This window comes from Pipistrellus kuhlii, unplaced genomic scaffold (genome assembly GCF_014108245.1).
Source record: "Pipistrellus kuhlii isolate mPipKuh1 unplaced genomic scaffold, mPipKuh1.p scaffold_m20_p_6, whole genome shotgun sequence".
In the NCBI taxonomy this organism is placed as follows: Eukaryota; Metazoa; Chordata; class Mammalia; order Chiroptera; family Vespertilionidae; genus Pipistrellus; species Pipistrellus kuhlii.
The window spans coordinates 16774770-16801677 of record NW_023425562.1 but is presented as its reverse complement, the minus strand read 5'-3'; the positions used below and the strand labels follow the sequence as shown (position 1 = coordinate 16801677).

At 51.2% G+C, this 26908-nt stretch overlaps 2 protein-coding genes across 31 annotated transcripts in view; both read left to right on the top strand.

Annotated features, from left to right (window-relative positions):
- The first annotated feature begins 1700 nt into the window (after positions 1 to 1700).
- CXXC1 (CXXC finger protein 1) lies at positions 1701 to 8662 on the top strand. Of its 4 annotated transcripts, none has more exons than XM_045574423.1 (15): positions 1701 to 1943; positions 2719 to 2837; positions 2937 to 3037; positions 3281 to 3516; positions 3608 to 3787; positions 4191 to 4217; positions 4295 to 4540; positions 4707 to 4814; positions 4943 to 5124; positions 5381 to 5588; positions 5667 to 5777; positions 5919 to 5968; positions 6112 to 6208; positions 8025 to 8177; positions 8259 to 8662. In XM_045574423.1, exons 1-15 carry the CDS (start codon positions 1716 to 1718, stop codon positions 8403 to 8405), a joined length of 2193 nt encoding a protein of 730 aa, XP_045430379.1. In that variant the 5' UTR covers positions 1701 to 1715; the 3' UTR covers positions 8406 to 8662. The 4 variants fall into 4 exon arrangements, with proteins under 4 accessions (XP_045430379.1, XP_045430378.1, XP_045430380.1 ...); XM_045574422.1 differs by having other exon boundaries at positions 4940 to 5124; XM_045574424.1 differs by lacking the exon at positions 4191 to 4217 and having other exon boundaries at positions 4940 to 5124.
- A 2334-nt stretch (positions 8663 to 10996) lies between these two features.
- Positions 10997 to 26908, top strand: part of MBD1 (methyl-CpG binding domain protein 1) — a 19628-nt gene continuing 3716 nt past the window's right edge. Inside the window, exons 1-18 of one of the 27 annotated variants that reach the window (XM_036418929.2) lie at positions 11000 to 11433; positions 12142 to 12383; positions 16325 to 16439; positions 16533 to 16699; positions 16787 to 16869; positions 17037 to 17077; positions 17420 to 17566; positions 17661 to 17789; positions 17963 to 18037; positions 18177 to 18293; positions 18375 to 18443; positions 19021 to 19188; positions 19536 to 19793; positions 19878 to 20066; positions 20393 to 20524; positions 20611 to 20672; positions 21958 to 22029; positions 23932 to 24067. In XM_036418929.2, coding sequence (XP_036274822.2) covers positions 11347 to 11433; positions 12142 to 12383; positions 16325 to 16439; positions 16533 to 16699; positions 16787 to 16869; positions 17037 to 17077; positions 17420 to 17566; positions 17661 to 17789; positions 17963 to 18037; positions 18177 to 18293; positions 18375 to 18443; positions 19021 to 19188; positions 19536 to 19793; positions 19878 to 20066; positions 20393 to 20524; positions 20611 to 20672; positions 21958 to 21997 — 2121 coding nt within the window. In that variant the 5' untranslated portion in view covers positions 11000 to 11346 and the 3' untranslated portion in view covers positions 21998 to 22029; positions 23932 to 24067. Of the gene's footprint in view, positions 11434 to 12141; positions 12384 to 16324; positions 16440 to 16532; positions 16700 to 16786; positions 16870 to 17036; positions 17078 to 17419; positions 17567 to 17660; positions 17790 to 17962; positions 18038 to 18176; positions 18294 to 18374; positions 18444 to 19020; positions 19189 to 19535; positions 19836 to 19877; positions 20106 to 20392; positions 20538 to 20610; positions 20673 to 21596; positions 22620 to 23617; positions 24850 to 25564; positions 25826 to 26724; positions 26869 to 26908 lie in introns of those variants that run through there. The other 26 variants (XM_036418923.2, XM_036418928.2, XM_036418933.2 and 23 more) reach the window with 26 other exon arrangements.

Here is a 26908-nt window from a genome sequence, read left to right as displayed (position 1 = left end):
AGGGGCAGTCCCTCCTCTTATACCTCTTTTTCCCATCCCATCTCACTGTTGGTCTGTCACTCCCTGTTTGGCTCCTCAGGACAAAGAACTGGCTGTCCTTAGCTGTTCCTAGGCGGTTTGCACAACCTTGCCTGTTCTGCCTCAAACAGAATGTCTGTTGTGACTCCAAACGGGAGTGCAGGATGTTGCGGTTTTGCTGACGCCAATCTCCTAGCTAGATCTAGAGGGAGGTTTGCATGTTTCACTGTAGAGGAATTCCAGGCACAGAGTTTCAACTGACTTTATCTTTTAAAATTTTCTACTCTGGTCTGGTCTGTCTCCAGAGTCCTTAGCTCTTGGGCCGGCTAGGCCGACTGTCAGATGCAGGAGGCAGCCAATTGATGTTTCTCTTTCAGCGATACTTCCATCTCTCTCTTCCTCTTCCTTCCTCTCTCTCAAATCAATAAAAACATATTTAAAAGCTGAAAAATTAAAATAATGCTGACATATCTCATTTAACCTCCATTGCTGCCAAGCTAGAGCATTGCCAAGGGGATGCCTAGCTCTGACCTGCACAGATTTTATTGTACATTAATTTAAATGTAAAAAGTTACTTTTATTGGAGAGATGGCTGGATATGTATGAAATGCTTTCACCAAAGTAGACATCACTAGGAACCAGGAAAAATAGATCTACATTGCGATGATGGTGGTGACGTGTGTGTGGGGGGGGGGGGGGGGGGGGGGCAGCGGAGGGAGGTGTTGGTCAGGGGAGGAGGACCTGGTGAAGCCAGCTGTCAGGGTAGATTTCAAACCTACTTTGGTCCGGCCCCCTCTCCATTGCTTACGGGCACTCTCGCCCTGCGGAGTCAGTCCTCTTGCAAAGGCCCAGAGGCCGCCCCGGCCGGCCTGGCCGAGGAACCGCAGGGAAAGGGAGAGGAGAAGCGCGCCGCCGGCTTCCCTGGGAGCACCAACGCCATTCATCGGAGCGGCAGCGCAGTGAGCCAGTCAGAGAAAGGCAGTATCACGTGATCGCGCTCAAACGTGGAATTAAGGAACAAAACAAACTGTTGAGCAAAACAGACCCGGAGACACAGAAGCGTTAAACCGACCGAAGGCGGTGGAGGTGGGAAGCGATCAAAGACCTTGTATGCACATAAGCATAACCCACGGTTACGGACTACAGGGGAGTGGCGGCCTGGGAGGGCTAGAAGGGGTCCATGTCATACTTTCAACAATAAAGATTTAAAGAGCCACGCGGGAGGGAGGTGTAAAGAGTGATTCAAGCCCTGACCGGTTTGGCTCAGTGGCTAGGGCGTCGGCCTGAGGGCTGAGGGGTCCCAGGTTCGATTCCGGCCAAGGGCATGTACCCTGGTTTCGGTAACATCTCCAGTAAGGGAGTGTGCAGGAGGCGGCGGATCCATGTTTCTAACTCTCTATTCCTCTCTGTAAACAATCAATAAAATGTATTTAAAAAAAAAAAAAGTGGTTGTAGAAGTAAGTGCAACTTCATTTTCAGGAGCGGCCGCTTTCCCTGGGAACTTCTCTGCAGCACCAGCTCCCGCGCCTCCCGGGGACCGACCCTCAAGACAGCCTGGCCCTCCGGAGGCGCCCGAGGGCCGCTGCCCGCGCAGCCTGCGCGGTACTCATTATGGAGTCCGAGGCCAATAGGGTCGCGCCTTCCTACCGCCTCCACCTGCCAGCGCGAGCCCAAGGCTGTACGGCCCCGCGGCCAAAATGGCGGCGCCGGGAGCCCGGCGCGGCGGCGTGGGCGGGGCCGGCGCGGAGCTGACGCGCCGCGCCTGCGCACTGGGAGTACGGTGCCCGGGAGGGAGGCGCGCCAGAAGCGGAAGTAGTTGTGGGCACCTTTACAACCGCCGCGGGCGCCGAGGAGTTGTCCGGGCTGGTTGGCGAGAGGCCGGCGGGGTCTCGAAGGGGTGCGCCATCGCCAGGCGTGGAGAGATGGTGAGTGCCGGGTCCTGGGAGGGCGTGGGCGGCGGCGGCTCGTGGGGGTGCTCCCGGTGGGGTCCGTGTGCAGACGCGCGGGGGGTCTGTGGGAAACACTACCCGGAGTCTGTGGGCAAAACTGGGGGAGCCAGAGGGGGCGCCCTCCCGGGGCCCCGTGGGCAGAGCGGCCGGGTTGGGATGGTCCGATGGCCCTCTGATGCACGAGCCGCCGGGGAGCTGCGGGTGAACCTCGGTGGGAGTCTGTCGTGGAAGTTTCGCGCGGGTCCCCGGCGGCAGTTCCGCGGGGGTCCGCCGGAGGGCTCCCTAGGCAGCGCGACGAGGGGCGCCTTACAGAGGCTTGCGGCCCGCCGGCCGCGAGTTTGACAAGCTGGCGAGTGTGCCGTGGCTACTTTGTATCCAGGGACCTGTGGGAAGCCGGGGAGGGGCGCGGGGAGGTCCGGGGAGGCGTGAGAGCAAGTCTGTGGGTGACCGAGGCCGTGTTGGTGAGAACTTGGCAGTGGGAGCAGTATGGGGAGCGGTGGGTGTTTGTCATGAGCCTTTATGAGTGTGGGTAGAGTGATGGGGTGTCAGTGGGGTGAGTATGGGAGGTCTGCAGAGAGTGATGGGGTAATGTCAGGGGTGAGTGATTGGGGGTGGGGGGACGCGTCTGTGGGGACAATAATGGAGATATTTATGAGGAGCCGGGATTGGAAGTCTTAGTGGCGGGGTGTTGGGGTCTGTGATGAGCCACGATGGGGGTTCTCTAAGGAGCCATATGTGGGGAATCCTGCAGGACGGGGATGGCTCAGACCCAGAGCCTCCAGATGCGGGGGAGGACAGCAAGTCGGAGAATGGGGAGAACGCACCCATCTACTGCATCTGCCGAAAACCAGACATCAATTGCTTCATGATGTGAGCCAGGGAAAGGTGGGCGGGCTGCACCTGTCAAGGTTGGGTGGGGCCATCATGGTCCAGCCTCTCACATCTCCACCACTCGCCCATCCTCTGCAGCGGGTGTGACAACTGCAATGAGTGGTTCCATGGGGACTGCATCCGGATCACGGAGAAGATGGCCAAAGCCATCCGGGAGTGGTACTGCCTGGAGTGCCGAGGTGAGGGGTGGAATGGACACATAGGCAGGTAGGGCTTAGAGGGAGGAGGAGGAGCCCTAGTGGGGTGCTGGGTCATGGAGAGTAGTAATATGTTGCTGTGGGCAGGGTGATTGTTCTGTGGAGGGGACCACTCTGCCCTGGAGTAGGGGGAAAGAGCAATTGGGTGGGTGGGAAAAGGAGAGAATGGGAAGAAAGTTCTGAGACCAGTCAAATCCCCCAATGCCAACTCACCCTGGCCCACAGAGAAAGACCCCAAGCTGGAGATCCGCTATCGGCACAAGAAGTCACGGGATCGGGACAGCAATGAGCGAGACGGCAGTGAGCCCCGGGATGAGGGTGGAGGGCGCAAGAGGCCTGCCCCGGATCCAGACCCGCAACGTCGGGCGGGGTCAGGCACAGGGGTTGGGGCCATGCTTGCTCGGGGCTCTGCTTCGCCCCACAAATCCTCTCCACAGCCCTTGATGGCCACACCCAGCCAGGTGAGTGGCTGTGGTGGCTGGGATAGGTAAGGTGATTCCAGCTCAGGCCCTACTTGGGTTCTTGATTTGTGTTCTGCGCCCCTTCCCTCAGCATTTCCAGCAGCAGCAGCAGCAGATCAAACGGTCAGCCCGAATGTGTGGCGAGTGTGAGGCCTGCCGGCGCACTGAGGACTGTGGCCACTGTGACTTCTGCCGGGACATGAAGAAGTTTGGGGGCCCCAACAAGATCCGGCAGAAATGCCGGCTGCGACAGTGCCAGCTGCGGGCCCGGGTGAGCATGGGCAGAGCTGGGCAGGGTCAGGTTAGGGGGCCAGTGTGTTCAGGAAGAGGTGATTGAGGGGAGAATTGTGCACTAGGTGGGTGGGGCCTAGTTGCATATAAATAGGTGGGAAGGAGCCTGGCCTATCCAGATGAATGGGGCATAACCGAAGTGCTGGTCTAGCAGGGGAGCCCCACAGCCCCAGGTGGGCAGGGTAGGGCTAAGTGTCTCTAGGCAGTCAGGCATGCCAGGGCAGGTAGGGCAGGGATGAGCATGTCCTTGCTATCAGGTCGGGGTCAGTTGTGCCTGGGGAGGCAAGGTAGCCTAGTTGGTGGGCTGGGCACTTGGAGGGACTAGGGAAGAGCCACCCTCCGTCCACCTGGGGCTGAACTGGGCCTTCCTCCTGCCGGCACAGGAATCGTACAAGTACTTCCCTTCCTCGGTGAGTCCAGCCTCCCAGGGCGGGGCGGGGCATGCGGGCAGATTGTTCAGGGCCAGTCCTGAGATTCTGCCCTGCAGCTCTCGCCAGTGACATCGTCAGAGTCCCTGCCAAGGCCTCGCCGGCCCCTGCCCACCCAGCAGCAGCCACAGCCATCGCAGAAGCTGGGACGCATCCGTGAGGACGAGGGGGCAGTGGTGTCATCAGTAGTCAAGGAGCCACCTGAGGCTACAGCCACACCTGAGCCACTCTCAGATGAGGACCTGCCACTGGACCCTGACCTGTACCAGGATTTATGTTCAGAGGCCTTTGATGACCACGGCCTGGTGAGCAGGCAGAGCATCCCATGGTGGAAGGGTGGAGGTTACAGAAGCAGAGTATCCATAATGAAAAGAGAGGAGGCAGAGGGTATGGAAGGCTGATTTGGGAACTGAGTAGGTGGTGGGGTAATCATGAGTGGGGCAAAGGGGTCAGTGTATGCCTCCCTTGCAGCCCTGGATGAGTGACACAGAGGAGTCCCCGTTCTTGGACCCTGCGCTGCGGAAGAGGGCAGTGAAAGTGAAGCATGTAAAGCGTCGAGAGAAGAAGTCTGAGAAGAAGGTGATGGAGAGGGTGAAACGCATGTGTGAAGGCAGAGGGCAGGGGCCAGGAAGGGTGGGACGCAAGGGAGATGGGTATGGGGCTGACTTCAGCTCTACCCTGTCCTGACCTGTGTTGTCCTATAGAAGGAGGAGAGATATAAGCGGCATCGGCAGAAGCAGAAGCACAAAGACAAATGGAAACACCCAGAGAGAGCCGATGTCAAGGATCCTGCATCGCTACCGCAGTGCCTGGGGCCTGGTTGTGTGCGTGCTGCACAGTCCACCTCCAAGTATTGCTCAGATGACTGTGGCATGAAGCTGGCAGCCAAGTGAGTCATTCTCGGAGGATTCAATGGAGTGGAGATGTATAGAATAGGGCTTGATAAGATCTCACTGTATGTCTGCCAGTTACCTGTCTACCCATTCAATCAACCAAGCACCCACCTATCTGTCTACCCATCCATCCACATTCGGTCACTTGTTTACTTATCTTCACCATTTAGTCACCATCCATTTTGCCATCTTTGGCTCACTCCACTTACCTGTTGCTTGCCACATTTCTACCTGCACCACTGTTCCCTGCAGTCGCATCTACGAGATCCTCCCCCAACGCATCCAGCAGTGGCAGCAGAGCCCCTGCATTGCTGAAGAGCATGGCAAGAAGCTCCTTGAACGCATCCGCCGTGAGCAGCAGAATGCCCGCACCCGCCTTCAGGAAATGGAGCGCAGATTCCATGAGCTTGAGGCCATCATTGCGCGTGCCAAGCAGCAGGCTGTGCGAGAGGATGAGGAGGTGAGCAAGCGTGGCATGGTAGTGCAGGGCCCAGAACCTGGGCCTGTCTGGCCTCATCATTCCTTCCATTCCATGCAGAGCAATGAGGGTGACAGTGACGACACAGACCTGCAGATCTTCTGCGTCTCCTGCGGGCACCCCATCAACCCACGTGTTGCCTTGCGCCACATGGAGCGCTGCTATGCCAAGGTCAGGGTGTCAGCCTGAAAGGGCAGACAGTGTGGGAACATCAGTGGGTCCTTGGGGGGACAGATGTGTTGTTTGAGTGCTGTGTTGGGAGGGCAGGCAGCACACATCCACAGTTTTTTCCATTTGTGCTCATCCTTCCAGTATGAGAGCCAGACGTCCTTTGGGTCCATGTACCCCACACGCATTGAAGGGTGAGTGTGGGTGCTATGCAGAGTTTGAGCAAGGTTAATGCTGGGGTCAGAAGTAAAATGTTGGGGCAGGATATCAAGATGGGCATGATAGGTGGTTCCCCCTTCTGTCCTTTTACTATTCTCTCTCTTCTCCAAATCCCCAGGGCCACACGACTCTTCTGTGATGTTTACAATCCTCAGAGCAAGACATACTGTAAGCGGCTCCAGGTCTTGTGTCCAGAGCACTCAAGGGACCCCAAAGTAAGGTTTTCCCTCAATTCCTCACATTCTGTCAATCTTCCCTTCTGCACTGTCTGACATTCATCTATTTCCCCCTCTCCTTCTTCCTTTCCTGCCTGACCACTTTAATAATTTCCACTATCCTTTATTCATCTGGCTCTTAACCTCCTATCCCTCCTCCTTTCCCTGCCTCTTTATTCTCTACTAGAAGCTCAGTGCATGACATTTGTGCACTCGGGGGAGGGGCTGTCCTTCAGCCCAGCCTATGCCCTCTTGCAGTCCAGGGAGCAGGCCTAAGCTGGCAGTTGGACAACCTTAACACTGTTATAGAGGCAGGAGAGGCTCCTGCCCTGCTGCTGTGCTCGCCAGCTGTCAGCCCAGTTTCTGGCTAAGTGGCACTCCCCCTTGTGGGAGCGCACTGACCACCAGGGGACAGCTTCTGCATTGAGCATCTGTCCCCTAGTGGTCAGTGCATGCCATAGCGACTGGTCATTCCACCTTTCAGTTGATTTGCATATTAGCCTTTTATTATATAGGATTAGAGGCCCAGAGTACGAAATTCGTGCAGGGGGAAGGGGAGGGTGTCCCTCAGCCCAGCTTGCACTCTCTGCAATCTGGAACCCGTTGGGATCAAGCCTAAATGGGCAGTTGGACATCCCTCTCACAATCCAGGACTGCTGGCTTCCAACTGCTCACCTGCCTGCCTGCCTTCCTGATTGCCCCTAACCGCTTTTGCCTGCCAGCCTGATCACCCCTAAACACTCCCATGCCAACCTGATTGATGTCTAACTGCTCCCCTGCCAGCCTGTTTGCCCACAACTTCCCTCCTTTGCAGGCATGGTCCCTCCCAACTGCCCTCCCCTGCAGGCTTGATTACCCCCCAACTGCCTTCCCTTGCAGGCCTGGTGCCTCCCAACTGTCCTCCCCTGCTGTCCACATGGGGGCAGGATCTTTGACCATATGGGGGCAGCCATCTTGTCTGTTGGAGTGATGGTCAAACTGCATAGTACTCTTTTATTAGATAGGACAGAGGCCTGGTACATGGGTGGGGACCAGCTGGTTTGCCCTGAAGGGTATCCCAGATCAGGGTGGAGGTTCCCTTTGGGTGTGGGACAGCCTGGGCAAGGGGCCTGTGATTGTTTGCAGGCCAGCCATGCCCCCCAGTGACCCAAGCAGGGGCCCCAATATCTGGAATTTATCTTCTACAATTGAAACTTTTTAGCCTGGAGCAGAGCCAAGCCTCCTCACTCCGTGGCGTGGCAGCAGCCATTTCTGTTGGAATTTATGTATCTTCTATAATTGGAACTTTGTATCCTTGAGTGGAGGCCTAGGCCGGCCAGAGCAGGTGGAAAGCTTTGCTTCCTCCATTGCCGGAGGCAACCCTAGCCTGTTCTCTCCAGCTCTGTGGCTGCCGCCATTTTTCTTGGGATTTATCTTCTATAATTAAAACTTTGTTTTTTGTTGTTGTTTTTTATAATTGAAACTTTGTACCCTTGAGTGGAGGCCTGGACCGCCAGGGTGTGTGGAAAGCTTGGCTTCCTCTATTACCAGGGAAACCAAAGCCACCCTCCTGCTCTCTGTGACCTCAGTCATCTTAGTTGGGGTTAATTTGCATACTTGCTCTGATTGGCTGGTGGGCGTGGCTTGTGGGTGTAGTGGAATGATGGTTAATTTGCATATTACTCTTTTATTATATAGGATTCCTCCCTTTTCCATACCTCTCACTTTCCTTTGAACTCTCCATTCCTTCCCTCCTCCTTTCCTGACCATTTCCCATTCTCATCCTCCTTTCTGCCTTACCACACCCCATTCATCCTCATGTCCTATCTTCCTGCAGGTGCCAGCTGACGAGGTATGTGGGTGCCCCCTTGTACGTGATGTCTTTGAGCTCACAGGTGAATTCTGCCGCCTGCCCAAGCGACAGTGCAACCGCCATTACTGCTGGGAGAAGTTGCGGCGTGCTGAAGTGGACCTGGAGCGTGTGCGTGTGGTAGGTTTTGGTGCTGGATGTGGCCAGGGTGAGGCGGGTCTTCCAGAGCTCCATATCAGGTTCCTTCTGTTCCTCTGGCAGTGGTACAAGCTGGACGAGCTGTTTGAGCAGGAGCGCAATGTACGCACAGCCATGACTAACCGGGCAGGATTACTGGCCCTGATGCTGCATCAAACCATCCAGCATGACCCACTGACTACCGACCTTCGCTCCAGTGCTGACCGTTGAGCCTCTCTGGCTCAGATGTCCTCACAGTCTTCACCCCAGGCAGGGCAGCTGCCTGGAATCTCCCATTTGTCTTTCTTCAGTGGTCTCTCTGTTTCTCCATCCATCATTTGACCACCCATTTGCCCTTACCAGACTCACTTTCTTCCTTTCTGTGTCCTTCTGTTTCTTCATTCTTTATCCCTGGGTGGAACAGTGCAGTCTGTTCACCCTTGCTTCCTTTCTTCCTGGTTTTGTTAATAAAATTTTGAAGAACCAAATTTTTGTCGCCAAACTTGACTCAGTTGCATCTGAATTCTCAAATTCATGAAGTAGATAAGCCAGTACATGTGTAGGTTGTGAGTATACACAGGCGGCATCCACTAGGTGCAAGTTACCCCCTTGGGCTGTGGGGATATGACCTGCTGAGGCAGAGCCCAATTACTTACAGTTTCAGCTCTCATTTTGAGACAGTGAGTATACAGTCAGCACTCATTCAGTGTTTGGCTGATTTACCACTGTTTAAGCATTAATATTCTCCAGACCAGCTCTGGCCAGATAGCTCAATTGATTTGAGTTATCCCAAAACACCAAGGTTGTGGGTTCCATCCCCAGTCAGAGCACATGGAAGAAATCAATGAGCCATGGCTGGTTGCTCTGGGTTAAGAGCATCAGCCTGCACACCAAAGAAGCAGGGGTTCCATTCCCACTCAAGGGCACATACCTGGGTTGCAGGTTCCATCCGGAACGTGTGAGGCACCCAATTGATGTGTGTCTCTCACACTGATGTTTCTCTCCCTCCTCTTTCCACTCCAAAAATTAATGGGAAAATATCCTCGGGTGAGGATTAACAAAAAAAAGATCCAATGAATGCATAAATAAGTAGAACAACAAATAGATGTTTCTCTGTGTCTCTTAAATCAATTTTTAAGAAATCTATCTAAAAATAGACCAGAGGTGTATTCAATGATGGACACAAGCCTCCCTCTTTTCTTACAACCCCCTTTTTGGGATATGTATACAGCAGGACCCCATTAACTTTGTGCCAGGAACCATCAGCCTTCTCTGGTTGTCCGGTAAGTTGGGCCCCACAGCTCGCCCTTCCTGGGATGGACCAGATCTCATCAGTCCTTTGCCTGACCCGGCTTGTTTACTTCTGGGGCGGCACCGCCTCCTTCCCCAATTCCTGAGTAACTGTCTCAGCGAGCTCCTGCAACTAAGTGTTCAGAGGGGAGGAGAGAGCGGGACGCTGTAGTCCGGGGCGGAGATTTTGCAGAGCGAGGGGAGACGTAGGCGAGAGAGGGGAGAGGAGTGCTTGGGCTCTCACCCCAGCCGGCGCCACCTCTCTCTACTGGTTACTCCTAGAGGAGATCGCCTAGGCAACGGGAGCCCAGGCCCGACCCCAATCCTCCACGCCCCCTTCGGTTGGACTGGAGAGCGCAGACGCAGCTGAGGTGGGCGGAGTGGGGAGAGCGCGCCGGTTGGCGAAGCGTGAAGCGCCGGACTGCGGGTCTCCGGTAGGGAGGCCAGTGGACTTGGATTGCATCGCGCAAGCGCAGCAGATCTGGGCGAGGGGCGCGCGCCGCTGCGGGACTCAGCACGCAGGCGCGCAGTGCTGCCCACTAAGGGCAAGCGCTGGCCGGGCATTAGTGCGCAGGCGCCTCTCTGGGAGCGGAACGCTGGGGGTGGGCCCCGGATTTCCGGTCTCGGGTGCAGCGAACGGCCGCGGCGGCGACAGCTACCCCCGGAGCGGCTGCAGAGGAGGAAGAAGAGGAGCTGGGCAAGGCCGGAGTCCTTGGCGGGAGCCCTCGTTATGGGTTCGCGGACCTAGACCTGTGAAAGCTCCCGGCCCGGTGCAGAGCGGGTGAGAGTCGCGGGTGGCAGTGGAGAGCGCCCAGGCGGAGTGGGGAGCCGTGAGGCTCGCTGCGTGGATGGAGGAGGCCCGCAGGCCGAGGAGCGGGAGGAATGGCGGCTTCGGAACAGTGAGGGGCTGGAATAGGGAGGTTTAGGCGGAAGACGGAGCGGGCTGGGGCTCAGGACTTGGACAGTGGACACTGGCGGTGCCGGGATTCTGGACGAGGACATAGAGGAGTGAGAGGAGGTATGGGGGCCTCTCGGGTTGAGGAGAGAAAAACGGGTGGTGAGCGCCGAGGGGATTGACGAGGACCTCTCAGGAAGATGACTTGGGGCGTTGGATCTGGAAAGGGAGGGCCAGGATAGCCAACGGAGGACGGGGAGAGGGAGGGTGTCAGAACGCTGACAGTTAGAGACGGCATGGTCCTGGGACAATGAGAGAGGAGCGGGGCGTTCGAACGCTGCGGGGAGAGCCGGGGTCTCTGTGGCTGCTGAGTGGGAGAGAAGAGGAGGACGCTACTGGGAAGGAGTGAGGGAACTTTTAACTACAGAGGAGAGGAGTGGGAGATCCCAGAGAGGATTGTGGCTCAGAACACCGACAGAGAGGGAATCTTCAGGCTGAGAACAGAAGGAATGAGGGGCTGTTCAGGGTGGGGATGTGGAGGAATTTGGGACTCTGGTAGAGAACACAGGAAATCGAGGAAACACTGAGGAAGCAGGATAAGCGGACATCCGACAGGGAAAGAAAGAGAGAGAACGGGGACTCCTGGGTCAAGAACGGGAGCGAATGGGAATCGGAGCGCTGATGTCTAGTGCTGGGAAAGCAGCCTGGGGGCTCAGTGAATGGGGCCTCTTGAGCTGATGATGGCGAGTACAGAGGTGACAAAGGGAGGAATAGGGAGCCAGTAGATCAAAGAGAGAATGGCTCTTGCACCAAAGACGGGGAGAAGTAAGGAGGAAGAGTGAAAGGTTCTTAGGTGGGCAGTGGGCAGAAATGACAGGCTCTCAGGTGAAGGATGGATGGGGAGGAAGGAATGGGATCAGGGTACTGGAAGTGAGGCAGGAGAACCCTTGGGTTGAGGATGGGGCTTCCAGGTCAAGAGGATGACAAATGTCAAGCTCCTGGGCCAGGACAGGGAAGAATTGGTGGGAATGGGGATTTCTCTTCCTTAAATCAGCCAGTTGCCTGTGGCAGGTGTCCGAGTAGAGTAAATGGGGCATTATCCAAGGCGTCCCTTGAAATAAACTTAACCGCACAGGTGTTCAGACCATAAGTAGTTGCTAGCAAAGAGACTACTCTAAGCAAGCAGGACCGAGGGTGGGCATTATCATCTGACCCTATATTAATACAGTTAAGACTGCCGGAGGAATTACGCCACACAAGAATATGCAGTTACAAATCACACAGCACACTATTACTCACAAGGTTCCTGGTGCCGTGGGCTCAGACTTAACGGGGTCAACAGGGGAGAGTGGCGTCCTCTGCGGGCAGCGGCAGATCTGTCTTTGGGTGGCTGGTTGTCTGACTGGGTGGAGTCAGCAGGAGGAGGGCGACCAAAGTCTCGCGATCGGAGGTTTGGTGTGGGGCAAGGCAGCGTGGAGCGTGGGGCAAGAGGATGATCGATATGTAAAGTTGGGGACCCATTTTTTTAAGCCTGTTCTGGCCCAAGGCAGTTCAGGTGGCTATCAGTAACATAGGTCATCACACAAGTGTTATCAGTAATGTGTCATCCCTATGGGTGGAGTACAGGAGGGATATGGGGTAAGTTTTATCTATGTCACACACACACACACACACACACACGGAGGTAGCTACCTAAGTGGTCAAGTCTGACCCTTAATACGTCACTCTAAGAGTTCACCCTAAAATTACAAACTTATAAACTAGGAAATTATTACTGTTACAGCAGGTTTTGCACAAGTATTAATAGATACCAATGGTTTATGTGACCTGGGGCACAACATGTCACCTCCCGACAGGCTGTTTCTCCTGTTGCCTCCTCCATATTGCAGGCCCCTGCTCCTTCCTGTGGCTCCCATGGCTGAGGAGTGGCTGGACTGCCCAGCCCTGGGCCCCGGCTGGAAGCGTCGTGAGGTTTTTCGAAAGTCAGGTGCCACCTGTGGACGTTCAGACACCTATTACCAGAGGTACTGGTTGGGTTGTGGGTACAGTCAGGGGTAGGACTTAGCCTGGTTAGGCATTGTAAAATTGGGGTGTGGTTAAATTTATGGGTGGGGCTAAAATTATGCATATACATTTGATCATTATTTGCAGATTCCATATTTGTAAATTCACCTACTCACTACACTTTGTACCCCCAAAGTCATTACTCAGCTATGTTTTCATGGTCATCATGGACATGCAAAGAGCAGCAAAAACAATTTAACCAGCCTGGTGCACCTATTCCCAGGTTGAACAAAGCCCTCTTATCCCAGCACTTGTACTATAAGCAAGTCCTTTTCATGGTCTACTTAGTGCTGAGTTTTTCAAATTTTTGTGCTTTTTGCAATGGCCCTAAAGCATAGTGTTATCTAGTGTTCTACTAATAAGTGCAAGAAATCTGTGATGTGCAGGAGAAAATACATCCTATATAATAAAAGGGTAATATGCAAATTGACGGAACTGCAGAATGACTGGTTGCTATGATGTGCACTGACCACTAGGGGGCAGGTGCTCAATGCAGTAGCCTCTAGCTCTGGTGACTTGGCAGTGGCAGTTCTTGGATGACGCACCCTGATACCAGAGAGGAGGGAGCCCGATTTCTGGGTGTGTCCCTCTCGCAATCCGGGACTCCTCAGGATTTTGGAGAACCAATTTTGGGCCGATCCCCACAGGACAGAGCGAGGGACCCAACCTGCTAGAGGGACCTGCTCACTCCGCAGACACCCTTCAAGCCTAGGTAGCGCCCCAGGTTCGGCCTGCAGGAGAGGGACCAAGGGAGGTTGGCTCCAGGGCCTGTCCTGCCCTTCTCACCCAGTCCGCCACACCCCGCCAGCCACCTTCTACAATAATTTCCTTTCAATGTGCACGAATCTGTGCAACAGGGCACTAGTGTTAAATGAACTTCATTCAGGTGTGAGTTGCAGTATTGTCAGCTCTGAGTTCATCATAGTAAATCAAAAGTGTGATACATCTAGAAAAAGAAGAGGAAATTTGCCAATTTGTACACGAGGCTGCTTCAGAAAGTAGTATCTATAATACATGATGAAGCTAAGGAAAAGGTGGAAGACTGGCTAATTGTGTGGATCTATGCGATGCTGACCAATAAAGTGTAGTGGGCAGCATTATGAGGCTTGAAAGCCCAGAAGTGACAGTCATGTTGCTCAGGTTTAGAAAAATGTTAAACCTGTTGCCACTAGTGCTGGCTATCTCAAATGTTTCAAAGGTGATATATTGTGAAAAATGTTAAATTTGCATGTAAGGCAGATTAGAAGTCTGCGGAAGATTTTTAAAAATACCTGCCAGTGTTATGTGGGAAAGCAGCTATGTAGAAGAGTAGATTTTCAATGCTGATGAGACTGGATTATTTTACAAGGACATTGGCAAAGAAACCTATCTGATGGAGATGGACTTCAAAGCTCCTGGCTTTACATCATTCAAAGACCACACAGTTAGTTATTTATAAGAAGAATATATTAAGCTAGAGGCCTGTTGCAGGAAGATTCCTACAATAGGGCTTCCTGCTGCGGTTGCTGCCCTGCCTACTTCCCTCATTTCTTTCCCAGCCGGCCTGCTTCCCTTCCTTCTCCCCTGCCTGGTTGCTTGCTTTTCCGCAGCTTCGCTCCCTTCTGCAGCGTTTGGCTTCTTTCTACGCTGTCTTCAATCTTCCAATCTTCGCTCTGGACTGGATATGCAAAGTAACTGCCATCTTGGTTGGATTAATTTGCATACTCATCCTGATTGGCTGGTGGGCATGGCTTGTGGGTATAGCGAAAGTGCAGTCACTTTTCATGTTTCTCTTTTATTAGGTAGGATAGAGTATTTTGACACAGAAACACATAAAACAAGGTTACATAGGATTAGTTTACAAAAATATTGTGACTACAGGCTCATAGGAACCAACCTGTAGTTCCAGGAGCAGTGGTTCTATATTCACTAATGCAGTATTCAAGCTGACTTTATAGATTCTATAATATAGAACATAGCTACCAGAAATAATTAAATTTGACTATAATTCATAAACATACATATTAATAAACAATTTATGCATAAGGATTAAGATATATTTGTGATATATTCGTTATTAAATTTTCTACTCTTCTGAACTTTGTCTAAGTTGCTGGTTTTCTATAAGAATAATAAAATTATAAATATATTTACATTTACTTATATTTAATTTTACATTCACATATTTTTAGCATGTAAAACTTCTAACATTTATAAATGTCAGTGCAATTATCAAGAACTGTAAAGGATCAGAGATTTTACCCTAATTAGATCAAGACAGCTATTGAGTTCAATATCAGTGAATTAAAGTTCAACATCAGTGAATGTCATAGTTTTTGGATGCTGTTGGAAGATATGAGATTCCTGGGTCAGAGGTGAAAGAGCTTATTACTCTTAGCAATAGCAGTATCCAGAATGAGTCCCTGAAAGCCACTTCGGACAAGCTGAAATGAAGAAGGCTAACTAGCACTGCACAGGCACTGGGTTATATTGTAGGTAAGGAACCCTGCCTTAAGGACTTCAGTCTTTTATAATGTTTAGGACAGTAAGGATATCTTCCCTTTGCGCTAGAAGGAGACCCTTCCTCTTACCTTCCAAAGTTATGTATTTACTGTACAAACAACCTTGAAAAGACAGTTAATAGCAAAGGACAGTTTGTGCCTTTCTTGCAAAGCATACAGAAATGCAAGAGACCTGTGGAGTATTGTGTCCTAATATCAGTTACTTAAACTTTATTTTATATATAGTTGCATTTATTTGTTTACACATCTATTTGTATATATATTTTTATATGTATGTATATTGACTGATTTTAGAAGAGAAAGGGAGAGAAACAAATTTGTTGTTCTACTTATTTATGCATTCATTGGTTGCTTCCTATATACATACATGCATACATACATACATACATACACACACTAAAGGCCTGAAAATCATGTACCCAGGGGTCCCTCAGCCTGGCCTGCACCCTCTTGCAGTCCATGAGCCCTCAGAGGATGTCTGACTGATGGCTTAAGCTGGCAATCGGACACCCTTAGTGCTGCCGCCACTGCCACTGCACTCGCCAGCCATGAGCCTAGCTCAGGGCTTCTGGCTGACGGAAGTTCCCCCTGTGGGAGCGCCCTGACCACCAGGGGGCAACTCCTGCATTGAGCATCTGCCCCCCTGGTGGTCAGTGCATGTCATAGCAACTGGTTGTTCTGCTGTCAGTCAATTCGCATATTAGCCTTTTATTACATAAGATTATTTTTATTGCTTTCAGAAAGGAAGAGATAGAAACATCAGTGATGAGAATCATTGATTGGCTCCCTCCTATACACTCCACACTGGGGATTGAGCTACCAACCTGGGCATGCTCTGACCAGGAATTGAACCATGATATAATGGTTCATAGGTCAATGCTCAACCACTGAGCCATGCCCCCTGAGCCATTGGTTGCTTCTTGTATGTGCCCTGACTGGAGATTGAACCTGCAACCTTGGCATATCAGGACAATACTAACCAAATGAGCTACCTGGCCAGGGCTGTATATGTAGATTTTTAAACATTTGTTCCTTACATAAATTTGTTTGTCTTTGTAGTTAATATATACTGCTAACACATTTCCATTTTACTTAATGTATTTGTGTTCCTATTTGTGTTTATTTTAACTTATATAGAATACCTCTAGTATTATACGTTATAGTAGTAAATACATGCACATTCATTTGCATTTGTTATTAATTAATGTTTTTATATCTGCTGGTATTTATACATCAATATTCTTGCTACTAGGGTTAGTTGGGATAGGGCCTGGCCAAGCAGATTCAGACTACTTCTGTATTCCACCAACCCTGCAGGCCTGCCCACCTCTCAGGGGAATTGAGTGGGTGGAGGGGCAATGGCTCCACCTGCGTACTTATCGCTTCTGGCCCACCCCCAGCCCCACAGGAGACAGGATCCGAAGCAAAGTTGAGCTGATTCGATACCTTGGCCCTTCGTGCGACCTCAGCCTCTTCGACTTCAAACAAGGCATCCTGTGCTATCCAGCCCCCAAGGTGCTACACAGTGTGGGGTACCCAGATGCCAGGGGGGCTGAGCCACCTAAAACCCACCCACTGACCTACATTCTTCCTGCCCTTGCTTTCTAGGTCCAAAACTTGGCTCTCCCCGGAAGGAAGCGGAAGAAGCCTTCGAAGCCAGTTAAAGCTCGAAAATGTCAGGTTGGACCCAAGAGGGTTGAGGTTAGAAAGGAGGCCCCAGGGGCTAAAACCAAGGCTGATGCTGACACGGCCCCAGCATCACTCCCTGCACCTGGGTGAGTGTTGGCCTAAAGTGAGCCAAGGGGGTGAGGGTTGTGGTTGGGGGTGTGCTCAGGGCCCCACACTCATGATTCCTATCCCAGGCACTGTGAGAACTGTGGAATCAGCTTCTCAGGGGATGGGACTGGAAGGCAGCGGCTCAAGACATTGTGCAAGGACTGCAGAGGTGAGTGGGTGCTGTTACCGGAGGAGATAGGAGCTGGAATAGTTCTGGTGTCAGTCTAGTCACCAGTGTCAGGCTGGACATTGAATGGTGAATGGCAGGGCAGAGGCATTGGATGAGATCAAATATCTAATGCTCCCTTTCCTCGTCTTTTCTTATCTTCCCCCCAGCACAGAGAATTGCTTTCAACCGGGAGCAGAGGATGTTTAAGGTAAGCATAACCTACCTCCTCCTCACAAGTGGGTGGTGGGAGCAAGATGTAATGGGAGCTAGTGGAGGTCTGAAGGAATGGTGATGGATCCATGTAGTACAGCCAGCAGACTATAATGGGCGTTAATAGGGTGTTAGTGGATGAGATAAATGGGAATGGTAGACATTGTGAAGGCCTCAATGATGTTGGCTAATCAGTAGTTATCAGATACAGTGATGAAGCAAATGGGGGACTAGCAGACACAGTGATGGGAGCAAATGTAGGATCAGCAGACTCTTGAGGACAGTGCTCCTGGAGTCACTCTGCCTAAGTCTGTGACCTTGCCCCACCCATTCCGTGCAGCGTGTGGGCTGTGGAGAGTGTGCAGCCTGTCGGGTAACCGAGGACTGCGGGGCCTGTTCCACCTGCCTTCTGCAGCTGCCCCATGATGTGGCCTCGGGGCTATTCTGCAAGTGTGAGCGGAGACGGTGCCTCAGGATTGTGGAAAAGGTGAGCTGGGCAGGTGGGGTGGGCCCAAGGCTAGCCCTAGCCCCTGGCCCTCCTAGCTCTAGCCCCGTGCATCATGCCTCTGGCCCCCCAACAGAGCCGAGGGTGTGGAGTGTGCCGGGGCTGTCAGACCCGAGAGGACTGTGGCCGTTGCCGAGTCTGCCTTCGCCCTCCCCGCCCTGGTCTCAGGCGCCAGTGGAGGTGTATCCAGCGGCGCTGTCTACGAGTGAGTCAGGCTGGAGGGGCCGGTGCTGGTGGGGCCAGGGCTGGGGCAGAGCTCATTCTGCTATTAAACTTGCTGCTGCTTCCTCCCAACCTGGCCTTGCCCACCTCATGTCTTCTTTTCTCCTTTCCCCTTCTCTCACCTTCCTGGCCCTACCTACCTGCCCTGTCTGCCAGCATCTTGCCCATCGCCTTCGTCGCCGCCATCAACGATGTCAACGACGTCCTCCCCTAGCTGTGGCTCCCCCTGCTGTGAGTGCCCCATCCCACAATGTCTGTCTGTCCCACGCATGCTTTTTGCATTCCTTGGGGGCGGGGGGTGGGGAGGGAGGGTCCTGTCTGTCTGGTGCCACCATGCCTAAACTCACCTACTTTTTTGGCTTTCTCCTAGGGTAAGCATAGCCGCCGCAGGGGAGGCTGTGACTCCAAGATGGCTGCCCGGCGGCGTTCCAGAACCCAGCCACTACCTCCACTTCCCCCACCTCAGCCTCCAAAGACCCCAGCGCTGGTGAGGCCCTAGAGGGCGGGGGAAGGCACAACCCTGATCTTACCTAGTACTTAACATGACCCCACCCATTTGCCTCTGCAGCACCCCAGAGCCCTGGGCCCCTCATCACCTGCTGAGTTCATCTATTACTGTGTAGACGAGGACGAGCTAGTGAGTGGCCCCAACTTACCTGGGCAGGTCTAGACTCTCCTAAGGCACTTGGTTAAGCCCAAAGAAGCACATGCTGCAATGGGCCGAACAGGGGAAGAGCAAGGCACAATAATGGGTACCAGTATGGGATAAGCAGACAATGGGGAGAGACTAATATGGGATCAACAGGTGCAGTGATAGTACCTAATGCCACGTGAAGTAACATTCTGGTGGGGCTAAAAGAGAAAAAGCTGCCATGATGACCGAGTTCACATAGGGTGAGTAGACGCAGCAGGTGTGGTAGGTACTAATAGAGGGTCAGCAGAATCCTACTAGAGGTGGGGAGGTCAAAGACCCTGTCTTGGTAGCTAGTGGGGACTAGCAGATGGAGTAATGGACACTGTGTTGGAGCAGCCACAATGCTAATAGTATCGAGAGGTATTTGGTACAGTGACAGTGCCTGATGTGTGAGTAGTGGGAGTCAGGCTAAAACTACTGTGTGTCTAGGTCCCTCCCACGGGGCTAGTGGAAGAACAACAGGAACTGTACTAGTATTGTACTAGTCTTAACGACAGTACCCTTTTTCCCCTGTCCCCAGCAACCTTACACAAACCGCCGGCAGAACCGAAAGTGTGGGGCCTGTGCAGCCTGCCAGCGGCGGATGGACTGTGGCCACTGTGACTTCTGCTGCGACAAGCCCAAATTCGGAGGCAGTAACCAGAAGCGCCAGAAGTGTCGTTGGCGCCAGTGCCTGCAGTTTGCCATGGTGGGTAAGGCAGGAAGGGTCAGGTGGGCACGTTAGGTTAGGCTGGATCCCCCAGTGCCTGGGGGTGGTGGGTGGGATGGGCCAGATGGGTCTTGCAGCTTCAGAGGGGTGAGTGGGGCAATGGGTTTGGTCCAGGATTAGTTAGACATCGAGCCAATGTAAATGAGTAATTTGGGTAGCATTGGCACTGGTAACAGGAGACAAGCAGGCTCAGTGATAAGGGGCTCATATATAAGCAGATTTTCTGCTGGTACTGTTCGGGGGATCAGCAGGCTTGTTGGCCAGGGCAGGGTAGTGTGGTCAGGTCACTGTGTCAGGTGACCATAACACCCCACCTCTTCTCACAGAAGCGCCTGCTGCCAAATGTCTGGTCAGGGTCTGAGGATGGGGCAGCGTCACCCCCACCTATCCCTCGTCGAAAGAGGCCAGGATCTACTCGACGGCCCCGTGTAGGCCATTCCTTGAAGACCCCCTCGGTTACGCCCACAGTCCGAACAAACCAAGCCCAGACTCCAGTGAAACAGGAAACAGGCAATGGCTTTGTGTTGCCCCCGCCTGGCACTGACCTTGTGTTCTTACGGGAGGGTGCAAGCAGTCCTGTGCAGGTACCTGGCCCTGCCCCAGCTTCCACAGAACCCCTGTTGCAGGTGAGGGCCCCACCTCAACCTACCCTTCCCAACCCTGTCCAGCCTTGTTCCAGGAAGCTGGGACCAAGTCTGCTGCAATCCTCCTTCACACAGCGGGCCCAGTGCCCTGGCCTGAGTTGGGTTGTGGTCTTATCCCAGGTGAAGCAAGAGAAAGTGGATGCTCAGGAAGACTGGACACCAGGCAGAGCCATCCTGACTTCTCCCGTATCGCTGCGTGGCTGCCCCAGCAAGGTGGGGCTCAGTGATGGGTGATCTGTGAGCTGAGTGATGGTGAGCCGTGATGGTGGTTCTTTGAGCAGAGCAACGGGTATGCTGATTGCAGCCTTTCCACAGAATTACTCTGCCTTCCCCAGGCAACTAGCTTTGCCTGCCTTGCTGCCCAGCTAATAGAAAAATGGAAATCTGAGGGGAATGGGAAACATTTTAGACAGATGGTTTCCCTGTGCTGAAGTGTGACAGAAGGGTTTATGAGCACGGTGACAGGTTGGCTGATAAGAGACTCTTTCCTTAGGCCAACCTTGCTTTTCTGACTGTTGCCTATTTCCCACCTCTCCCAGGCAGTAGACTCAGGCCTGCCAGTTGTGAAGCAAGAGCCACCTGACTCTGAGGAGGAAAAAGAGAAGAGCAAGGATGACTCCGCCTCTGATTCAGCCCCAAAGGAGCAGGCACGAGGGGCTGGCACGCCAGTGGTCAGTGCTCAGGGACACCGCACCCTGCCCTGACTTACCTTTAACCTAGCCAGCCATGTTGACCCATGATGTTAATTCTTCCCCAGATCACGGAGATTTTCAGCCTGGGTGGAACCCGTCTTCGGGACACAGCAGTCTGGTTGCCAAGGTGTGCCCCGTATAGTGATGGGTGGGGATGGGGTGGGTTCCGGTCAGATGTGGGCCTTGAGTTTGGAGCCTTGAGTATTTTGGCATGGTGCAGTAGGAGGTAAAGGCCCCACACTGTATTGATCATGATCAGTGAGGAGATATGTGTAGGCCTAGAGATTTCCTGAGGTCCAGGTCAGGGCTCCTCTTGGGGAGGGTCGGAGGCGGGGAGGGGGGTTAAGGGAGAGGATTTGTTGTCCTGTGATGAGATTAGAAAGGAAAAAGGAAGTAAAGCCTGGTCCCTAAGAAAAAAACAGCAAGAGTCAGACTTTAAATTTGTACTCAGAGAGTCATCATTTGGGGTCTTCAATGCCTTTAGAGCAGGCGTCTTCAAACTTTTTAAAGTGGGGGCCAGATCATGGTCCCTCAGAGAGCTGGAGGGCCGGACTATATGAACTACTAATTCCTACTGTAACACCTCGGCTGCGCTCACTGCCCAAAAAACCTGGCGGGCTGGTTCAGACTCCTCTGCAGGCCGCATGTGGCCCGCGGGCCGTAGTTTGAAGACGCCTGCTTTAGAGTCTCCAAGAAATGTCCAGGTGGGCTGGATAGTGGTGGATGAGCAGGAGATCTGAGTCGACACACAAGAGTGTGATCTTGGACTAGACCTGAACCTTCTGGAGGGGGGTTAGGCCATGTTTCTTGAGCCTTTCCAGGGCCTGGGCCTGGGTCTGTGGAGGTTATTAACAGTTTCATCTGCTATTCAGAACTCTCCCTGCAGGCTTGGCAACAGGATGAAGGCTAGGTGCCTGTAAGGACTGAGATAGTGAGAGGACAGGGAATGCTGCTTTCTGCAGAAAGATGACAGGCCCCACATAGAGTCCCAGACATAGACAATGTTAACTATTGACCTCAGCACCTGGATTCTTTGGTTCCTACAAACTAGTTTCTGCAGGCCAGAAGTCCCTCCATCTGCACTTGGGCAATTACAGAGCTACTGATTAAGTCCCTGCTGGATACACTGCAGTATGGGTGGTAACAGCAGTGAATACAATGACCATGGAATGTTCGTCTTTCAGGAGTATTCCTGCCTTCAGGGAGCTTATAATCTGACTGGGGAAACAGTTTCCCTGTGCATGAAACCATTACATATAACACAAAAGGGAGTGATGTGCTGTTTGTAATGCAAGATTTTAGAAGAGAGAGAGGAATAATTAAGGGAAGAAGAGTAGGAAATGGTTTTGTGATGCTCCATTTTGTACATAGCAAACAACCTTCAACATGCAGACCTGCTCCCTCTTCTCTAGGTCCAAGGACCTTAAAAAACCTGGAACTAGAAAGCAGTAGACTGGAGGCTTCTGCAGACTGTAGGATTCAAGGTGAAATTTACAGACCGGCTTTATGAGAGACAACACTGACCTACTCAGAGGCTGGACCTTAAAGCGATTGCCAGGGCTTGTGTAGGAGTCAGTGGGAACTGGAAACACCACCAAACCAGAGGAGCAGGCCTGTTCAGTCCTTTGAGCTTATAGAGGAAGGAAGGAAGGAAGGAAGAAAGGAAGAGAAAGTAGAAAGTTGGTGCATCTGCTCCAAATGGTGCAAATCCCAGAAGCCTGAACATGACAAGAAGTTTGAGGAGTTGGGATTGGGGCTGGGGGTAGAAGTAAAGCCACCATAAACCAGCTAAACAAGCCATCTTCATAAACATGACGTGGCTTCTGGGTGAGACCTGGCAGTGTCTCGAAACATTTCCTCAGGGAGACAGCAATTGAAAATGTAATGTGAGTAAATAAGGAAAGGAACTGCAATCTGGTGATTCTTCCTTAGGGACCCAGTTTATTTCTCAGAATGGTCTTTTCAGAAAGACTGATTTTGCCCATTTTTGCAGATGGAAAGACACACTCAGAAATTAACTTGTTCAATGTCAAACAGCTAGTATTGATAGAGTCTAGAATTAAACCATTAATGTAAAAGCCTTGTACTTTAAGCCATTAACCTATAAATTGTAATCCTGAGTTCAGCAATGTGTAATAATATAGTAACAAGTTTGCAGCAACTCCAAAAACAAGGTGGATTAATTTTAAGCGTTATAGCAAATTCTTTACACTGATGTCTCTAGCGTGGTCTAGGGCCATGGTCGGCAAACTGCGGCTCACGAGCCACATAACGGCTCTTTGGCCCATTGAGTGTGGCTCTTCCACAAAATACACAGCCTGGGCCAGTCTATTTTGAAGAAGTGGCATTAGAAGAAGTTGAAGTTTAAAAATTTTGGCTCTCAAATTTCAGTCGTTGTACTGTTGATATTTGGCTGTGTTGACTAATAAGTTTGCCTACCACTGGTCTAGGGAGTGCCAAGGCTGTGTGCTTGGGTCTCCTTGTTAGAGCACCTGTGCATCCAGAGACTGGGTTCTTTCCAGGTCTCTGGTGTTGCATAAGATTCCTCAAATCCTAAAAGGTATCTTTCCACTCTGGCTGCTGTCCATTTTGCGTTTTCCTCCTTCTCTTCAGCCAAAGCAGTCTTCGAAGTAGAGCTGTCAGCTTGGCTCATCTTTCTTGACCACTTGTGCCCCCTGCCCCTTGACATTTGTGCTTGGTTTCTGCTCTTAGCCCATCTACAAGGAGTATGAGTTTCTGCTTCAAGTCCTGTCGAAAGGCCAGTCTTGGCTCAGCTTGCCTCACTGTCTAATATTTTGCATAGTGCTAAAAGTGATTAGACATGGGATCATCACTTAGCCAGCTTTACAAGGTCAGGACTGAGTGTGTGCCCCCTTACATTTTGTAGCTTTTGTGCATCCCTTGCCTTACTCTAGTTTCAGCCTTGCAGCTTTGGATGATTCAGAGGTAGATTAGCTATTTCCCTATTGTAACTCATGATACAGCCCTCTTCCACCCCTTTCTTAGCCTTGTCCCACCTACTTCAGCCAGAGTCGACTGGATAATTTTCTGCTATTGTTTTGCTCCTCCCAGGATCCAGCCACCCTAGTATTCTGATAATTTTGACAATGATGTCCTATGTGAAATTGATTTGATTGGTATTCTGACTGATGAAATAAGAATCTGGTTATTGTCTGTATCAGGGTACAATTAGAAAAGCAGCACCACTGATAAAAAGATTTTATATATATATGTATGTATGTATGTATATTTATATATATATGTATATATGTATATATATATGTATATTAAGGGGTTTATAGGCATTTGACCATACGTAATTGTGGGAGCTGGTTAAACAGTCTCTTTAAGGCTGTTGTCTTTGCATCTAATGCTGGAGCTTGAAGTCTGCAGGGCAGGCAATCGGGAAGGGAAGATGGATGTAAATGTGGGAGACCGAGGACACATTGGCGCCCACAAGCACAAGCTGGACCCCCCCTGCAGATGGCCTGGAACCCATGTCACTCACCACCTCCAACTTCGATGATGTGGGTGTCCTGCAGAAGAAACTGGTGCCCTTCACCGCAGAGTTAAATACGCATCTCCCTAGGAATTTGAGAAGCTGAAGGAGGATCCTGGGGAGGTGGAGCGGCTGCAGACCTGTCCCTCCACACCTAGGAGGCGAGCCAGCAGATAAATGACAGCGTGTGAACTGCAACAGTGCCTGGTGCTCCTGCACCAACTTTCAAAGCATAAAAACAACATGCTGCTGTTTCACTTCTCCCTGCAGTTAGCACATAAAATGTTTCTTGTAGCCCATTCTAACCGGAAGCATTTGGGGAAGGGAGTTCTGGGAAATCTAGGCTAGTCAAGGTGATGCATCACAAAACCAGCCTGTCATGAATCCGCTCCAAAGGGTCTCACTACTTACCTGAGGATAACTCCATAAAGCTACATTGCTGGAAATGCAAAGTGGTGGAAGGAAGACCATGGATTTCATGGTGACCCAGCAATACAGAAATTCCATCAAACCCACCCAGTAGAAATGTGGGTCTCAGCTCCGTCACTATTGAGAACCTGGCCTGTGGTAGGCACTGAACTTAATATTGGGTACAGGAATGAAAAAGATAGAGTACATGCAATTTTATTATATACATCAATATGTATTGCAAATGGTGAATGGATTTCCAACTATCATGGAATTTGTAGAATTCAGAAAACTATCAAGAGGATAGCCCTTGTATGAACCTTGTTGGGGCCCAATAGAAATTGGAAATAATATAGTTTTTGTCTCTAAGCTGTTCTATTTTAAAATTATTTTTAAACGATTTTTGTTGTCCCATTTACTGATTCATATATTTAGTGTGTCTTCTGGGAATGTCATGTTGATGGTAACAGCATTGACTGCCTCTGAGAAAGTGGGATAGTGGGTGGCAAGATAAAGGTCAGGTTCTGACCAAGGACCTTGGGCAAGTAATTCCTATTGGGCCTCTCTGGGGGTTTGGCTGAATGCCCAGTCTCACCGCGCCCTTGGAATAGGCCCGCCTGAGTGGTGGGACCACCACCATCCTACCTGAGCCCCTCACCCCTACAGGACCTGGCGGACTAGGGGCATGGCCTCCTCCCGAATAGTGGGAATTGATTCAAATTGTGGTAAAACAGGCAAACCGAACTGGAGTTAAATTACGGGGCTTGCCTCTGATGAGGGTACGGCACGACAAGTTCAGGACCAACGCTTGGGACGTTCCAGGGCAGTCGGGTGTCACCCAGGGGTAGCTTCCCCCTGTCACCAAAACTCATTTCGACTGGATCCTCCAGGCTCTACGACCTTGGGGGTGCCTCAGGCTGCTTTTCCCAAACGCCCACGCCTGGCCTGGTGTTTTCATTCCCTCTTTTCCTCCCCAAGGATTTGGTGTCCGGAGACCAGCGGGTGACCAGACACCCGTGGGACTGAAAGGTCAAGGAATTAGCTGTCCCTCAGGACTCGGTCCAGGGATCCGAGACGACCATCTAACTTCTTTCTTTCTCTGTTTGTTTCAGGCTACATAAACTCTTAGCAGTAAATGAAAATGAGTATTTTACTGAGCTGCAATTGAAAGAAGAAGCATTATAGGAAAAAAAATATTTTAAAAGATTATTAAAAGAGAAGAAAAATTTGTGGCTGAAAAGCTGAACCAGCAATTCAGGAAATGGAATCCAAATCTAGAAAAGTACCATATACAAAATCTGAAGTGGGTGGATTACAAGAGATTAAGGAATGTAAATTTACAGTAAATTGCAGCCTTAAAATGGTATGCACAATAATTGTGCTTTGGTTATTGTTAAAACACGGCAGTAACCTGCTAGGTACTGATTTTTTTTCTGTAATCTATATATTCTAGTGTTCTGTGTCTACCCCACTTTAGAGTGAGAGCAGCAAAGTGTCATTCTTAGTTGGTTTTAAGTATTGACTACATTGTTCCTGGCTGGAAATACAACAGTGGTCCCTACCTGTGCTGAGGGCCCCTTCCAGGTTCCCTGGGATTCGGATACTCAGAGCCTGATTTCCTTGCACATTTAATCATACATCCTGACTTTGGTCCAATGTGACCCTTGACTCAGCCATTCCTTTCACTGCACTCCCAGCCCGTCGGGTCTGCCCCCCATCCTAGAGTACCCCGAGTCTAACTCTTAATTTGTGCTCAGAGCAATAAGATTTTATTAGTAACAGATTTATCATCACTGGTTGGGCAGGGTGACAAGGCAGTTTAGCTCTCAGCCATTACTGTAAAATGAGGATAATACCTGCTGCTCCATTAACACAGTGGTCGGCAAACCCCTTAGTCAACAGAACCAAGTATCAACAGTACAACGATTGAAATTTCTTTTGAGAGCCAAATTTTTTAAACTTAAACTTCTAACGCCACTTCTTCAAAATAGACTCTCCCAGGCCATGGTATTTTGTGGAAGAGCCAAAAGCTGGGGCCAAAGAGCTGCATGTGGCTCGCTAGTCGCAGTTTGCTGACCACGGCATTAACCTGTAAGATATTTGTGAGGCTCAAACATCTTATGTGTAAAAATATCTTACAAATTACTGTAAAAAACTGCAAAAATATACAAGGAGGTTTTGTGATGATTTACGTTACCAGATTATCCTAGGATGGCCACAAAATTTAATAACCTTCCCACCAAATGTCCACTAACCTTTCTCGTGCTTTTAGACCGACTGGTTATAGGATATAAATAGCAAAGACAATTGGAATATTACTAGCTCTTCAACTTCACTTCGGGTAAAGGCGGCTTTTTTCTACTCTGATGAACCCTAGGAAAAAGGCGAGGTCCGCAGGAGACCTAACCAAGGGCGTGTTGAGGGCCCCTTTCCCTTCCCTGACCGCCCCCCCCCCC